Source organism: Achroia grisella, unplaced genomic scaffold, assembly GCF_030625045.1.
Source record: "Achroia grisella isolate CSIRO2021 unplaced genomic scaffold, CSIRO_AGI_Agris_v1 utg461, whole genome shotgun sequence".
Lineage (NCBI taxonomy): Eukaryota > Metazoa > Arthropoda > Insecta > Lepidoptera > Pyralidae > Achroia > Achroia grisella.
The window spans coordinates 2,286,632-2,305,375 of NW_026712871.1; the positions used below are offsets into that span (position 1 = coordinate 2,286,632).

The window sequence follows — 18,744 nt, forward strand, 5'->3', positions numbered from 1 at the left end:
AAGAATTGAAGGATATTCTTAGGAGCGATGGTTTTTATCTCCTCGGGAAAGAGTGTAAACTTTCCAAAGGAGATATTTCGTTTATGCATGAGTGGGCTACAACCACATAGGATGTGAAGCGGCGTTTCCTCTTCAGTTTGGCAGAATCTGCAGATACATGTCGTGCATAGGCCTAGTTTAGCCATATGCTTGTTTATATATATATGAAACCATACGAAGGTCATTTGATTTATAAAAAGGCAATCCTTGTTTTAGTGAAATATATGTAAATAAAAATCTATTTTGATTCAACAACCCTATATTTATGTACCATGTCAGGGTTACCTCCACGCGGTTCCCCCTGGAAAACATCGTAATAAATTCTTGGCGAATTTGTCACGATGGGCTAACTGACCTGACCTCATGCTCATCTTATCATCCTCCACTGGTGCCCCGCCAGCGTAAACCGTTAGACGAGTGCACCATTTCATTATCATCCATATTAAAAAAATAACATGCCGCAAGCACTCCGACTGCCTATCCCAAAAAGCTGGCAACATAGATAATAGCCCAAGAGCCCACGACTGCCAGACATACGTCATTTTAGTAAACGTGAAAGTTCTTGTATGTGTGTCCCCAACACAGGTAAGAACGATCCCCAAATATGAAATTTGGATCGTGGTTCCTTTAGCAGGTACCAGGTAACAAAGGTGTAAAAAAAATCATATCAAATTCGTTATTTTAAGAAACTCCATATTTTCATATATTGTTCGTAGCATTATTATAATCATTATATAGTGTGGTTCCAACCCCCGCCGGACGCCCCTAAACTATACTATTTTATAAATAAACTTACGTCATTTTAATAAAGCTGAACTTTATATATATTATTGAGAGAACTATTAAACTGAGTTTCCTAAATTGCCAGACAGTTTTCTTGGTTCCTTATCCTACCAGACTAATTTAAACCGTATATTGGGTAACAACGGTGTATACAATTTCATATCAAATTCGTTATTTTAAGATGCTCCATTTTTTCACATATTGCTCGTAACAGTATTATAACTTGCTCTGCTCATTGCCAGACACGTAGTGTGGTTCCAACCCCCCGCCGGACCCCCCTAAACTATACTATTTTATAAATAAACTTACGTCATTTTAATAAAGCTGAAATTTATATATATTATTGAGAGAATTATTAAACTGAGCAAGAAAATGACGTATGTCTGGCCGTTGTGGGCTCTTGCTCTATAATGTCCGATTTGTCGCCGAGTTAACAGACGGACAGACTATAAAGCAATATTTACAATTAACTTATTAACATAGACTATTATACATAGATATATATATATATGTTACAACTTGTACATTTAATAAAAAAATAAAAAATTGTTTTTGTTTTTGTTCAATCGTTTTATTTCTTTTTTTTAATATTTAACACAGGGGAAAAACGTGCATGCGGCTCACCTGATGGTAAGTGGTTACCGCCGCCCATGAGCACCCGCAATACCAGGGGAATTGCAAGTACGTTGTCGGCCTTTTAAAATGGAATAAGCTCTCTTCTTGAAGGTTTCAATATCGTATCGGTTCGGAAATACCATTGCTGGAAGGCTGGTTGTGCGTGGCAAAAAGTTGCTAGAAAACCGCACTGTGGAGGACCGCCATTCATCCAGATGATCAGGATGGTATTTCAGTTTCTGGTGGGTGGTACGGTGGTGAAACTCAGCAGCTGGTATCAATCCGAACAATTCCTCAGAACACTCCCCGTGATATATGCAGTAGAAAATGCACAGAGATGCAATATCTCGCCTAAAGCCAACGGGTCGAGTCTGTCACATAGACGTTGATTACCAATGATTCTGGCTGTTTTAGGTTTTAGATACTACTAGCAACTGTTTTAGGTTGACAATACAATGCAGAGTTTGAAATAATTACAGTCCAACCACTCGAATATTGCATTTCGGACAGATCAGGATCGAATGAGCGATGTAACTTTGAACTGACGTACATACATAGTTTTTAAAAGTCAAACCACATCAAACATCATTTAGTTTAACATGAATTATTTACAGTTTAAGGTTACAATGTTAGGCGTAAAGCGTAAAGTACATAAGGCAGGTCGCCTTATGTACGCCTTATGCCTGCCTTATGTAAAGTACATAAGGCAGGTCGCCTTTGCACGTATGTGCATTAACCCTTCGAACATTTTGACACAGATCTGTGCCCGCAAAACCGTGACTTCTTTTTAACCAATTTAGTCCTTATTTGGAACGAAATAAGATCGAAACGCATTTGAAAAAATACAGCTGGCGCACGCATACCGCCTCTTCAGTTTCAGTCGCTGCGAGACGACGGACATTCGAAAGGTTAATGTTATATAAATAAAATAAGTATTACAATACACTTAATGTTAGACATAGACCTACAAAGTACATGTAAAAATACTGGCTAAAAAAACAGTCGATTTTCTTGCCAGTTCTTCTCAATTGAATCTATATACTGAACTGGATGGTAGGGAAAAAATTAATACATTTTTTACTTTAGTGAGCGGGTAAAATATCCTACATGAATAAATTATTTTTTATTTGATTTGAATTGTGGGTAATTGTATTATGAATATTATGTGGGTACTGTATTGCATGTTCCTTTATTAAACAGTCTCAATCAAAACGTCTTTCTGTTAGCACCTTGGTCCTGCACCTTGACATGGCGCAGTCGGTATTAAAATAATATATATATATATATAAATAAAATTAGTAAAAGTGTATTTTGAAAGTATATACATACAATTGGAGAAGAAAAAAGATAAGAATTACGTGCAAAATGGAATCTGTTTTACAACCTGCACCTTGACATGAATAGCACGTAACTTATTCTAACCTTCCAAATTTCAGTCTCCATGTATCTGAAAAAATAATTATTACATTTGTTAATTTGACATTAGAATCAGACACTTTATAAAGAGTAGTTCTTTTAAATATTTTACTATGACATCGAAATATTGTAGGTATTTAATTGTGTTTATGAAGATGTTGTCTAAAATAAGAACATACAGATTTTTTATGGTAAGATTAATTTTTATACAGTTACTAGTTGACCCGCGTCACTTCGTCTGCTTCACACTTATCATTATATATCGCCCAATTCACATATCTTTTTAAATTATAGCCTATGTGCTGTTCTGATGTATAAGCTATATACTGTAAGCTTCTTGATGAAGCTTTATTTATTTAAGTTTAATGCACAAAAACAATATGTACATACGGCGGACTTATTACCTTGTGGCATTATCTACCAGGCAACCATGAGTGGTGTAGAGAAAGATGGCGGTGCACTAATATAAATAAGAAATGTCAAAAACAAAAATATAAAGGGAAATATTTAAATATAAATTTCTATAAAAAAAAATATATATATACATAAATATAAATAAATATATAATGATCTGATAATCAAATTACAGTATATAGTTTATACATCAGAATCCGTTGAGTAGTTTTTGCGTGAAAGAGTAACAAACATCCATCCAAACCAACTTCCGCATTTATAATATTAATAAGAAGTTATTCTATAGTTTTAATTAAGGATGTTATGGATATGAAATTTCGGATACGGATAGGTTTCGGATATAGGAATGATTATTATACCGGATACGGATACGGATGCTATGAAAAATGATATGAAATTATTTCGGATTATCCGTTAGTTTCGAATAATTTCGGTTACGGATATTAATTTCAAAAGTGAATTACAAATAGCTAATAAAACGGTTACACAACGTATCTCAATTAGGTTCCGCTCCTATCCTATATTATCCGAAACTTTTATTTCGGATTCGGTTACGGTTACGGATATTTTTTATATCGGATATCCGGTTTCGGTTACGGTTATGGAGCGCCTTAACATCCCTGGTTTTAATTTATATATAGATATTTTTACTTACAGCTTCAGCAATATCCACCCAGTCTAATGCTTTCACGAGGTTATCATTCTTGGAAGGTTTCTTATCCCAATTCCAGTGAGTCATGCCTGTGAAGCCACCAGCTACCTGAAGAATTGGAAAAAAGTTGGTTTCTTTTAATACAAGTAGAGTACCAAACTGGAACTTGTTAATAATATATAACTATATAATAATATATAATAACTTGTTAGTAATGTGGACTGATAACTCCATTGGTTAGTAGTGGTAGAGTATCATGTCTGGTTTTTTTATGGATGACTAGCTGCTCCCGCGACTTCGTCCGCGTAAAATGACGATACTTTCATAGAACCTTTTATATTCCCTTTCAACCCCTTGCAACCCTTTTTTCACATTAAAAAGTAGCCTATGTCCTTTGTCAGGGTCTAGACTATCTGTATACCAAATTTCATTTAAATCGGTTCAATGGTTTAGGCGTGAAAGCGAGACAGACAGACAGACAGAGTTACTTTCGCATTTATAATATTAGTAAGGAAGTAAGGATAATGGAATAGTGCACCCGCCTGCGCTAACGGTTTACGCTGGCGGGGCACCAGTCGAGGATGATAAGATGGGCATGAGGTCAGGTCAGTTAGCAAATCGTGACAAATTCACCAAGAATTTATCAAGATGGTTTCCAGGGGGAACCGCATGGAGTTCAACCTGACATGGTGCATTGCTAGTTGTTTGGGAAACTACTCTGCTACCAAAATGTTAGGGAAGCGGCAGTCATTTACCTTTATGGTTCTGCGGATTTCTTGGGCTTCAGGGTCTCGAAGGTATCTTCGCTAGCTTTCCAGCTTCACAGTAGGTTTCACAGTAGGTTAACACAGTTCTAATTTATTTTAATTCACAACACAATGCGCGCGCGCGTCAAGGTCGCTGTACAGTCAGTTTGTTACTAGTTAAGGAGGGGAAGGGAACGCGCGGGAACAGAAAACTAACGGACTCTAATATAATATAATATCTGTGCTTACGATGATACAGGGTAGATTTTGAACACTAGTAATGGGGTCATTAGTCCACATTACTAACAGTCTGCTTCTCCCCACCATGTCTGGTTGACCTACATATGGTTTATTCTGGAAACTATCGTGATACATTCCTGTAAATGTAGTGGTGCACCCGCCTGCGCTATCGGTTTACGCTGGCGGGGCACCAGTGGAGGATGATAGGATGAGTATGAGGTCAGGTCAGTTAGCACATTGTAAATATCAGGATTTTAAGAACCATTGTACAAGTACCATGGTACATAACCAACAAGTCCATGACCAACTTAAAGTAAGAACAGTGAAGGAGGAATTTAGAGTTTGGCAGCCAAATATAAGAACTGTTGATCCATTACCCTAACAAACTTGCTAAACAACTCATATAGAACAGCATGTGAGACTAAAACGCCATCATATTCTGGAGCTAGAAGATCGGCAGTAGCTCTAAAATACAGATGAGTAGAAGTTTCCAATGGGAAGCCACTCTACATGACAGCATCACAGAACATTTTCGCTTATAGTCCTATGACTGCTGGTAAATGTACTCGGAGTAAAAAAAAACCTGTACATCTTATCATCCTCCACTGTAGCCTGGTGCCCCGCACCGTTAGTGCAAGCAGGTGCACCAGTAGATGATTAATATAAATAGTTCTTCTATTATTACTATTATCTTGCTTGCAATTATCAAACTACTTAGCTGTTACCCCTATCTTTGTCTGCATGATTTTATTTGCAATTTAAGCTAAATATTTTTCCAACTACTTGCAACTTTCTCTGTATGGAATTTAACTTTATTTTATTAATATAATTAAATTTTCTAAAATAAAATAGCCTAATTTACTCCTTATTATATTAGCTATGTGCGAGTGAAAGTCCTTTTAAAATCGGTCCAGCCATTTCAGTGTAATAATCCTGGTGTTAGAACAAAATCTGTGATGTTACATCATACTATACATTGCATTGCAGATATGTATTAGCGAACTGTGCATATTAAACAAAATACCTGAAATCTTCTATCTGCATTTTCTGTGAGTGGCCTCTTCGCTTCAGTGATCACAACTGCTCTGTAACCATCTGGCAGTGCCATCTTAACGCCATCGAGTTGGCGTCCCCGGAAAGTTGCAGATAAATCTAAAATATAAAACAACATAATATAAATATCTCCAGAAGGTCGCAGATAAATCTAGAATATAAAAAAAATATCAGGACAATTCACACAGAGCCTGGGACTAGGCTCTGTGTGAATTGTCCTGATATTTTTAAGATAGCTAAGCAGAGCTTGTGTTATGGGTATGATACAACTGATATTAGGTTTTTTTGTAAACACATACTATACATTAAAAACACACAATAAATACTTTTTTTATTGTAAATACATACTATACCCATACCAATATATACAAACAATCATAATGAATATGGAATCAAAATAACTACATAAGAAATCATTATAATAATTACAGAAAAGACACATATTGGATTTTTTTTAAGGTTTTTATTAGGTCTATCTAATATTCTAACACTACCTGCCTATAGAAAGCAAATTTATATGTATATTTAAATTCATAAATTAGTACTAATTTATAAAAAAAAACTTAAATGCCCAATTTACACTCAGCCAGAGTGGGCAGGGAAGTGAGCAGCGCGAGAGTGGAAACACTTCCCATGCCATTGGCGCTGCCACTCGCGCTGCCCGGCGCTCCCTCGATTGTCGGTTTTTCGTGCGCGAGTCAAAGCACTGGCAGCGCGAGTGGCAGCGTGTTTTTACATTTAGCCCTCTCGCTCAGTTATCACTCGGCAATATTTCCGGCAGCGCGAGTGGCAGGGGAAGCGGCTGTATGTAAACGTAGCATTAAGAATTCACTACAATAGAAATCGTGCGCAGCTCTGTCATGACGGGAGTAATTTATAACCCTTCTATTTCTGCGTAGTCGGTTAAAATGTAATATTTATAATATTAGTTGTTGAATAATAAAATCAATTGTTTAAATATACCTCCATTTTCGTCTTCTTTAATATACGGCTCGAAATATTTGCGAACATTTGCCGGCCCGTCTTCCTCCACCTTGCAAGGCATAAAATGTACGCTCTGATTAAATATATTATCGTTCTCCGTATCTTTCAAATTGTTTTCCACTTGAATGGACATTTTAATTGAATTCTAAACACTGTTTTGTACTTAAAATAAAATATACTCAAGTAAACAAAAAATAATAATTTCAAATTTCGAAGAAAAACAAACAAACAATTGTTTTAATGTTACATTGTTTTGTGGCTTTGGAATAGCTGTTATATCTGAAACTGTCTGAAACTGACAGTCAATGTCGGTTTAAAATTGTCAAAAATGTCAAATAGGATTTGACGTTTGTATACATTCAATGTATTGCTTATTGTATTTCTATAATCAGAAAATCTTTATTTCATAACTGGATTATTAAATGTTATGAAACTTTTCTTATCGGCAATACATGTTACATGTCAAGCATAACAATATAATTTGCGTAAAATGAAATACAATTGCGCCGTCATACTATCGTACTATTTAGATCTGACAAAGATCTGATTATTTATTATTTACACAGTTCTTTATTACACCATTATCTTATTCTTTACGTCATTGTAAATAACTTGGCAGTGTTCCCTTGTTTGTGTTAGTTTTGTTGACTCACAAACGCTACGAACGTCTCGTTGGTAACAGTGAGCTTGTTTTTTGTGCGGCCTTGAACCTGCAACAGCTGTTTGTAAGTAAATCCTTTATCTATTCATTCTTAATTAAAAAAAATATAAACTACGATATTCTAATTAGATTCTTGTTCGTAATTTAAAAAGGTAATTGGCGCGAAAGTTGCGTTACCCTTTCTAATGATTTTGCAATGAACCTTGACAATTTAGATTGTACTTTTTCCTCCTAAATTAAATTAGTTTCATTTAATTGAGAAGTAAAATTAACAAATATTAATTTATTGCTTTATTGAAACTTTCATTTTAATAATCGAAAATAAACGTTGTGAAAATGTTATAGGTACTTAATAATACAAAAAAATAAAATTAATAGACTATGAAATTGCATCACCTATGCTTTAATTATGCAAATTGTATTGTTTAAGTAATAAGTACTGATTTGTAGTATACTAAAGTATCTAAGTAGTAATTATTATTTGTAGTTCATTCATCATATTTCATCATAATGATTGTTATAACAGTTTACAGTCAGTCCTTTTCTGATGATTATTATTATAAAAGGAGAATTTAACCTTTAATTTTAATTATAATAAGGTGACTTGTTATGGAGATTGTCAGGTTTCCCATCTGCTTTATCCTCCTATGTTGATTAACTAGCTGTACTCGTGACTTTGTCTGCATGGAACTTAACTTCTAAAATAATGGATTTTTTAAATTTAAAAGTAGCCTAAGTTACTCTTTATTACATCAGCTACCTGCCAAAGTAAAAATAATTTAATTCATATATAAGACACTATAGACTTTGTAAAAAGTCATCTGTATGTACCCAATGAGGTAAACAATATAACAATGAGGTAATGAAGAAAATAAGTGTGTCTGAGGGTTAATTCAGTTTTACTTACTTCAGCCACCATGCAACTTGTTTTCTAACAATAAGATGTATTTCAATTGTAGTAGAGATAACACAGTGAATTTACAGGACATGGAAGCACATCCTTTTGGCTCTCCAGAATAGCAATTTTTAAGTGATATCATAGGCATCACATAAAACCGAATAGTCTGTGTATATAGTAACATAGTGCCTGTATTGCTCTTCAAGTATATATTTTATAATCATCAAGTAAAGTATTATTTTTAGTTTTATTTATTCTTATATGAAAGAGTCTAAGCCCCTTCAGCCTTATGTATATATGATGGTTACCTTTTTTTTTTGGTTCTGTTTATCCTTTATCGGAAAGGCTAAGGGAACTGCACCCATACAGCCAATGATGGTTACCTCATTAAATGGGCCATCAGTTTATATGTCATTTTAATTACATAAAAAACGAATAATTTGAATGTTGTATGAAATAATGCAATAACAAATAGTATGGATGTGGAATAGCCAAAGGTATGAGATGTAGTCTGTACTGTTTAGTTTCTAAGTCTGTGTACTCAGTGTTTTTTATTTTAAAACATATAAAAAATAAATAATAGTATGTAAAAAGAGGGAAATAAATAATGATTGCAATAAGGCAAGCTATTTTATTCTAAAACAACAATTTGGTATACAGGTAGATCATATACTTGATTAATACATACATTTATATCGAAAATAAAAAAAACCGCTATACATTCTCCCGCGTTTTTCAAATAAAAACAAAGTCAAATTTTATATTAAACTGTTTGCTGCCAAAAATAAATAACGAAGTAAGTAGTAAATAAACTTGTGTAGTTCAATAACAAACTAGTTCAAAAGAGCGAAACCTAAGACAAATTACGCAAACAAATTTCAGTTTTCGCTCTTTAGTTCGTTTAGTAAATCGCGAAAATTCTTAGTAATAAAAAACCTTTCTTTAACAATACTTGGTTAGAGGTTGATTCTTACAAAAAAATAAATAAAGCAGTTATTTCATTTAAAATATTTATAGGTATTTTTAAGGAAATAACTGATTAGCTTTCTGCCCTTCAATGACTCAAGGATGGAGTGAACGAAGTATATAGTTCGCAAAAGACGTCCGAACTGAATTTGAGCTGATTTGCGCAAGACTAGTAGTAAACAGAAATGTCATTTTTGGCGGGAATGCGTATAGTTTACCGCTGAATTTTCTTTGGCACTTGTTGCTAGCCCTCCATGTCTACATACACTTGGCTAAGGCTGCCGTCGCATTTATATATTTATGTACAAGTAAATAAAATTTAAGCGTCTGGTTGTTGGTTGTAATTTCAATTTAACAGCTTTTCAATAAATGCATATGAAGGTATATACGATACTTACATAAAAAAAATAATTTAAAATATTTTTGTCGTCTCTCTGCTAGTTCTTGCTGATTTTCAGTAATATTTGCTTAATGATTTCTAAATTAGTTAAAGCGACATCCCCCATATCTTTTAATTTTTTTTTGTACTGTTTTCCCGTCTCAGGTAATGGCAAAAGGATTCAGCCCATACATCCATTGTATTCGGTATTAATATTGATTATAAAATTACTTTATATTTTTCTTCCTTAATTGGTATGTCAATATTTTTTTTTATTTAATATTTACAGAATAATGGAGTCCTTCTTCAGCTTGTTCGACCCATCAGATGGGAACCAAAGCAAGAATAAAAAGAAACAGAAGCCAGAGCAGGACAATGTTAAGAAAAAAACAGAAGCAGTTAAAGGTAAGTGATACTATGTAATATTATCTTATCTGTGGTAGTACTGAGATACTTTAGTGGTATTTTTTTTTATACTACGACACTGGCAAACAGGCATACGGTTGCCTATACGAGTCTACTTCTGGCAGTACATTAAATAATTATAATGGTTTAGGTCATGATTAGGCTTGAATCTCGTTCATAAGAATAACTAAGATCAGTAGTTAATCAATATATTTTTTTTTATTGTAATAATCAAAATCAGTAAAACAATAAAAAAATATATATAATTTTTTTTTTATACTACTATGGTGGCAAACAAGCACACGGTCCATCTGATGGTAAATGGTTACCGTAGCCTATGGACGCCTGAAGCACCAGGGGTGTCACGTGCGCGTTGCCGACCCTTAAGAAACCTTAATATACCCTTATTTATTAAACGGGTCTTAACACGAACTAATTTTATGGCAAATAAAGGTATTTATTTTATAATATAAATAATGTATATTAAACACGAAAGTTTAAAAATAACTAAATCAAAATCGATTCACGTAGCAAGTAGTTTTTTTCATGTGTTACAAAAAACATTTACGTGTTATACCTGAACTTTTTAATGTACCGATTTTTTTACTGAATTTGATTTTCCTTTTTTGAAGTCAGTTAACAAATATTGAGTTGATTCTATCTGAACGTAATATATTGTGTACGCAACCCTTTTGTTACCTTAGAACTTTTGAATGTGTACCGATTTTTTTCTTGAATTTGCTTCTCCTTTTTTGAAGTCGGTTATAGTTGTTTGTATGTTTACACAATACATTGTGTACGCAATCGTAACATTGGCGCCATGCCATTTATATATTCTTCCGAAACACGCATTTAATTTCATACCTATGACATTTGTTATAATCTGGCCAACACCAACACATTTACGATATTTTTCCGGGAGTAATAAGCAGTGGTCGTAATTGGTAGAGCTATTTTACTTACTTGTCATATTATAGAATAACTAGCTGTCACGGCAAACGTTGTTTTGCCTTAAAATATAAAAAAATATATAGGGTTGGACTACCACTAACATTTAGGGGGATGAAAAATAGATGTTGGCCGATTCTCAGACCTACTCAATACGCTCACAATTTCATGAGAATCGGTCAAGCCGTTTCGGAGGAGTATTGGAACGAAAACTGTGACACGAGAATTTTATATATAAGATAGAATAATATAAAAACCTAAATACATACATAAATAATAATAAAAAACTATTCAAAACATCCGTTAAATAATACTTACTGAGCAATGCCTATTACTCACTAAACGATTAGTTGAATGACGAGCGTGCATGGCAATAGTTGTTCATGCACGGGATTTTCATTTAATGATCGAAATAGACACCTATATAAATATACATTGTAAATAAAATTGGAGTGTCTGTTTGTAATATTGAAATAACCATTTTTTACTACATGCATATGAATATAAATACATATACACTAAAATAACATTTTTTACAATTTTTGTCTGTCTATCTGTCTGTTTGTTCTAACTAATCTCTGAAATGGCTGGACCGATTTTGACGGGACTTTTTTGGCAGGTAGCTGATGGAATAAGGAGTAATTTAGGCTACTTTTATTTTAGAAAAACTCTTTTATCTAGAAAAATAAAGTTAAATTCCATGCGGACGAAGGCGCGGGAACAGCTAGTAATGAATATAGTAAAAAAGAAATAACCATCCACACTCCACCATCCATGGGATAAGAGACCACAAATAAATGAGATAAGAAAGAAGCAGATGATGATGATGATGATGATGATAAAAAAGGCCACTTAGAGGTTTTCACAGATAGAGACGTAGTAGAAAATAAATTTACAATTCTAACACGAGACGCGTGTATGTGTGATAAGTACTCAAGATCATACATCGTTATATTAATATTTCATACAACATTATTATTTTCCGAATAAAAACATTTTTTTTAATAGTTGATTATAATTTGTTGTCAAAAGTAATAAACTTTTAATCTGTGTATATATTTGTATGTTTATTCAGATTGCAAACGTGAACGATACGTGAATTATAAAGTACTTTATGGTAATATAAATAAGATCTATTTTCCGATTCGATTCAGTGTATGGACTTTGACATTCAAACGCAGGCATTTTTATAATTTGTTCTTTATGTTGATGTAAATAAGGTTTATTTTCCGATTCGCTTCAGTGTATGGACTTTGACATTCAAATGCAGGCATTTTTATAATTTGTTTTTTATGTTGATGTAAATAAGGTTTATTTTTCCATTAGATTCACAGTGTATGGACTTTGATGTCGTAATTCGCAGGCATTTTTATAATTTGTTCTTTATGTTGATGTAAATAAGGTTTATTTTCCGATTCGATTCAGTGTATGGACTTTGACATTCAAATGCAGGCATTTTTATAATTTGTTTTTTATGTTGATGTAAATAAGGTTTATTTTTCCATTAGATTCACAGTGTATGGACTTTGATGTCGTTCAAACGCAGGCATTTTTATAATTTGTTCTTTATGTTGATGTAAATAAGGTTTATTTTCCGATTCGATTCAGTGTGTGGACTGACATTCAAACGCAGTCATTTTTATAATTTGTCCTTTATGTTGATGTAAATAAGGTTTATTTTCCGATTCGATTCACAGTGTGTGGACTTTGATGTCAATTCGCAGGCATTTTTATAATTTGTTCTTTATGTTGATGTAAATAAGGTTTATTTTCCGATTCGATTCAGTGTGTGGACTTTGACATTCAAATGCAGGCATTTTTATAATTTGTTTTTTATGTTGATGTAAATAAGGTTTATTTTTCCATTAGATTCACAGTGTATGGACTTTGATGTCGTAATTCGCAGGCATTTTTATAATTTGTTCTTTATGTTGATGTAAATAAGGTTTATTTTCCGATTCGATTCAGTGTATGGACTTTGACATTCAAACGCAGGCATTTTTATAATTTGTTCTTTATGTTGATGTAAATAAGGTTTATTTTCCCATTAGATTCACAGTGTATGGACTTTGATGTCGTAATTCACAGGCATTTTTATAATTTGTCCTTTATGTTGATGTAAATAAGGTTTATTTTACGATTCGATTCACAGTGTATAGACTTTGACATTCAAACGCAGTCATTTTTATAATTTGTTCTTTATATTGTTAGTTAGTTATAGTGTTATTTATATTTTGTTAGTTAAATTGCGAATTTATAAATTGATAATTGAATAAGAGAATTGACGACACGCGTCCTTGTCCGCTCGTGAGCATTGAAGAGCGATCGCCGACCGGCCGCTGCGATGACCGACCTGATCCCGCACCTCGAGCCCCGCCACCATACATTGCGTAGTAACAACCATATTACAATATTCTAATTTTAGGTAGGCGCAGAGGCCGGAAATGTCAGGGGAAAAATGAGACTCTCCCAGAAGAATCTTCTTTCCTCTGCGAGCCGGATCTCAGCACCGACCTGCTGGTGAAGAATGGCAGCTATATCGAGAATTTTATAGAAATTAATAAAAAGGAAGGTATGTACTATACGGTCTATATTTGTCTATTGGTGTAATCCTTTTTTAATACAACAACTACTAGAATAGAATAGAATAGAATAGAAAATCATTTATTCAAATAAACTTAATTTAAGCACTTTTGAATAGTCATATTTTTTTTTATTTACCGCTCATTCGGAAAGCTGTCTCATCACAAGAAGAATGAGCAAGAAACTTGTGTGTTGCTCTTTTAAATAAAACCTATAAGTTCACATTTATAAGTCGAAACGTGTAAATACAAACTACCAACCAGCACTAATTTATTTAGACTCAAATATAAAAATACAATAAGATTAAATCAATCAAAATATCTGATTTTTCTACAATATTGATGTGAACCCTAACAGTATGTTGGACTGCGAATCCTTAAAATGAATATATAAAATAGAGAGTGGACTGTATTTATTGAAAAGAAAATAATTAATGGAAAAGGAAGTAAAAATACAATTTCGACCTGGAAGAACGTCTTCCACACTCCGAACACCCCAAAGTAAGCAATGTAACACCAAACTTACTCACCTTTGCTCAGGAACGTCCCGATGTGTAGTACTGTTTAGTGGCCACGCACTCTACAGTGTATATTTTCATCAAAAACAATTATATTGTGTTAAATAATTCCTTAATTATCTTGTTTTATATAGATAAAAATACGGAGCGTCCTTTTAATTCCAGTTCTTATTTTCAATTGTTTTATTATTCTTTTTTTTTTAATTTAAGTGGCCATATGTGTGTTTTATATGTGGCCAGTATTACCGAGCGCCCTTTGCTTCAGTAATCAAGCCGGTGATACAACCTGCTTAGACTAAGGAGGTTCGGAATCCAAAACACAGTAATATATATATACTCGTTCTTCTTGTGATGAGACAGCTTTCCGAACGAGTGGTAGATAAAAACAAATTGTTATGACTATTCAAAAGTGCTTAAATTAAGTTTATTTGAATAAATGATTTTCTATTCTATTCTATTCTATATGTTTTTATAATACTTACAGTTGGAGACTCAAAGAACCTTAGTGTGGACAAGAAACCAAACCGCCGGAACTCAGGACGCAAGAGCAGAAGAAAAAAGAACAAAATATCACCAGCCAAAGAGATGTCGCCGCACACCGGTTGGGACGAAAACGTGCAAGACAAAACTTTGAACAATCAGTCGTCGATACCTAAAGTTTGTGATGGCAACATTGGAAAGAATGTTAACGACCTCAAAACTAGTGATGGCTTCAAGAAGAATAAAAGGAAAGAGGTCGATAACGATAATTTCAAAGGTAGAGAGGTTTATAACGTTATCAATAAATTGGAGAGGGTTGCGTTGAAAGATGACATGTATTTGTCCGGTGATTTTGATGCTGACGATCTGGACAATGATTTCTTTTATAGTTCTGAAGATTTGAACGAGTCTTTTGATGATACGTGAGTGTTTTTTTTTTATTATATTGTCGTCTCTCTCTATCTCTCTCTCTCTTATATATCTGCCGTCGTTTAGAGATCATTGGTACATCTAAAAAGGTAAATAACATAAAAGGATCTAATAAATTTATACATATAAATAAAATTGGAGTGTCTGTTTGTGATATTGAAATAACCGTTTTTTACACCAAAATAACATTTTTTACAATTTTTGTCTGTCTGTCTGCTTGTTCCGGCTAATACCTCTGAAATGGAAGGACCTATTTTGACGGGACTTTTTTCGCGTGTCGCTACATCGCGTGTGCTACTAGTTGCTTAAAATTCATATTCAAAAATTCATGTAGGACATTTTAGCCGCTTATGAACGTAAAATTTTTTATATTATAATTGTTTAGCTAGCGTCCAGTTCGGTATCTTGCCAGTTCTTCTCATCTCGAAATCACTCCGAACTGACGGTAGGTTTAACATATCATAAGAGTCTGTAATAGACCTACATGAATAAAGATATTTTGAATTTGAATTTGATGTATATACTGTAAAATGCTATATTACTGTAAAAGTTTCATCAAATCCCTTGAGTAGTTTTTGCGTGAAAGAGTAACAAACATCCATCCATACTCACAAAGACACGCGGAAGCGTGTCAAAGCCGAGTTTAAGTAAGAGAACTGGCGAGCAGCACCGTGTGTAGTATTACACGAACCATTTGGAGCCACTTTTGACCCCCTCATAACTCAAAAAATCTTTCATATAAACCTGTCAAATTTGGTTCATACATTAAGACTTGCGAGATAAATATGTGTTCCAAATTTCATAAACATATCTCAAACGGTTATTTAGATATTAACGTCCAAATATCGTCATTTTTATCACTGATCAACTATAGATCAAAATTATAACCTACTTCCAGATGACCTAGGAAGTTCAAATTTGGCATGCAGATAGGTAATTAGGTGAATATAAAGGAAAAAATGAAACTGAAACTGGCAAATTGTTATCATTTTATTATAATTTTTCACTTTAATTGATTCTATTTCAACTTATATTGGACGATTACTAAAATTCTATGAAAACGAAATATACTGTAGCCTTCACAAGTTCTAGACATGTTACTTGTCGGTTCCTATTTTATTATTAGTAGTAACTAGCCATCGAAAGTAATAATTGGTATATGAGAACTGGCCAAGTCAGACCTTAGGCTACAGTATATTATCCTAAGTTATAAGAAGAAATGATATTTTATATTGTTATAAATACATTTCAGGACAGACCATTGAATTGGCACACATTTAGATCTCATCTCTTTTGTCGTAGAAGTCAACAATCAAGGCATATATCATAATATTGAACTCGGCTATCATTTCACATTTATGTTTTTGATGGGATTAGTAAGATTATTTTCTTGTACAGTGCATCAGAAGCGGATGATGACTCGGGGGACGAGGTGTACGGCCGTCTGCCCCCAGAGCCTAGGTTTGGTAATGTGGAGTACAAATTACAGTTGGTGTCGCCGTGTGAGAGGCGATTTCAGCATCTAGTCACGCAGGTTTGTTTTATAATTTTGTGCCTACACTTGTATTATTTCAAGATTGGTGTTACATATGAATGTGGATGGTTATAAGGGTAGAGAAAGACCGAAAAAGAAATAGATGTACTGTGTGAAAGATGGTAAGATGAGAAAGGAAGTAAGTAACGAGATGACTGCGAACAGGGATGAATGGAAGAGAAAAACATATTACGACGACCACAAATAAATGGGATAAGGAAGAAGCAGATGAGGACTTGTAATATTTCTGTCAATGAATCATGAATTTGTATGAAATTATTATGAATCGATAATGGAAATTTTCGATTATTGTTTTTTGAATAAATGAAAAAGAAATACAAACAGTTTATTACTAAAGCGTTACATATAGTTCATACTTTCAAATGAAGCTACCCTTTAAAACATGTGTGGTCCTTCGAGCCGGATTTGAAGCGGCGACTTTACGACTTTAGCTGAAGTGGCGGCTGCGCTCGGGCGGCGGCAGCGCGGTGTACGTGGTGGGCGTGCGGGACTGCGGGGCGCTGCGGGGGCTGCGGGTCAACGACCTGCGGGCCTCGCTGCGGGCCCTGCGCGGCATGGCCCGCGCCCTGCCCGCCCGCCTCGCGCACGTGGCCCTGCGCCGCGTCACGCCGCGCCGCGCCGTCGCAGAGGTCTACATCCGCCAGGTGGGTGACGTCACGAGTGTGACGTCATGGCCCGCGCCCTGCCCGCCCGCCTCGCGCACGTGGCCCTGCGCCGCGTCACGCCGCGCCGCGCCGTCGCAGAGGTCTACATCCGCCAGGTGGGTGACGTCACGAGTGTGACGTCATGGCCCGCGCCCTGCCCGCCCGCCTCGCGCACGTGGCCCTGCGCCGCGTCACGCCGCGCCGCGCCGTCGCAGAGGTCTACATCCGCCAGGTGGGTGACGTCACGAGTGTGACGTCATGGCCCGCGCCCTGCCCGCCCGCCTCGCGCACGTGGCCCTGCGCCGCGTCACGCCGCGCCGCGCCGTCGCAGAGGTCTACATCCGCCAGGTGGGTGACGTCACGAGTGTGACGTCATGGCCCGCGCCCTGCCCGCCCGCCTCGCGCACGTGGCCCTGCGCCGCGTCACGCCGCGCCGCGCCGTCGCAGAGGTCTACATCCGCCAGGTGGGTGACGTCACGAGTGTGACGTCATGGCCCGCGCCCTGCCCGCCCGCCTCGCGCACGTGGCCCTGCGCCGCGTCACGCCGCGCCGCGCCGTCGCAGAGGTCTACATCCGCCAGGTGGGTGACGTCACGAGTGTGACGTCATGGCCCGCGCCCTGCCCGCCCGCCTCGCGCACGTGGCCCTGCGCCGCGTCACGCCGCGCCGCGCCGTCGCAGAGGTCTACATCCGCCAGGTGGGTGACGTCACGAGTGTGACGTCATGGCCCGCGCCCTGCCCGCCCGCCTCGCGCACGTGGCCCTGCGCCGCGTCACGCCGCGCCGCGCCGTCGCAGAGGTCTACATCCGCCAGGTGGGTGACGTCACGAGTGTGACGTCATGGCCCGCGCCCTGCCCGCCCGCCTCGCGCACGTGGCCCTGCGCCGCGTCACGCCGCGCCGCGCCGTCGCAGAGGTCTACATCCGCCAGGTGGGTGACGTCACGAGTGTGACGTCATGGCCCGCGCCCTGCCCGCCCGCCTCGCGCACGTGGCCCTGCGCCGCGTCACGCCGCGCCGCGCCGTCGCAGAGGTCTACATCCGCCAGGGGGGTGACGTCACGAGTGTGACGTCATGGCCCGCGCCCTGCCCGCCCGCCTCGCGCACGTGGCCCTGCGCCGCGTCACGCCGCGCCGCGCCGTCGCAGAGGTCTACATCCGCCAGGTGGGTGACGTCACGAGTGTGACGTCATGGCCCGCGCCCTGCCCGCCCGCCTCGCGCACGTGGCCCTGCGCCGCGTCACGCCGCGCCGCGCCGTCGCAGAGGTCTACATCCGCCAGGTGGGTGACGTCACGAGTGTGACGTCATGGCCCGCGCCCTGCCCGCCCGCCTCGCGCACGT

At 37.1% G+C, this 18,744-nt stretch overlaps 1 protein-coding gene across 1 annotated transcript; it reads right to left on the minus strand.

The window, feature by feature from the left end:
* Positions 1-2,531: 2,531 nt before the first annotated feature.
* Positions 2,532-7,201, minus strand: LOC131845239 (ribonuclease H2 subunit C). Its single transcript, XM_059194279.1, has 5 exons — positions 6,922-7,201; positions 5,930-6,057; positions 3,923-4,027; positions 2,835-2,884; positions 2,532-2,570 (listed from the first exon to the last, which is right to left on the minus strand). The coding sequence occupies exons 1-4, from the start codon at positions 7,073-7,075 to the stop codon at positions 2,870-2,872; spliced, it is 402 nt and encodes a 133-aa protein (XP_059050262.1). The 5' UTR covers positions 7,076-7,201; the 3' UTR covers positions 2,532-2,570; positions 2,835-2,869.
* Positions 7,202-18,744: the final 11,543 nt, after the last annotated feature.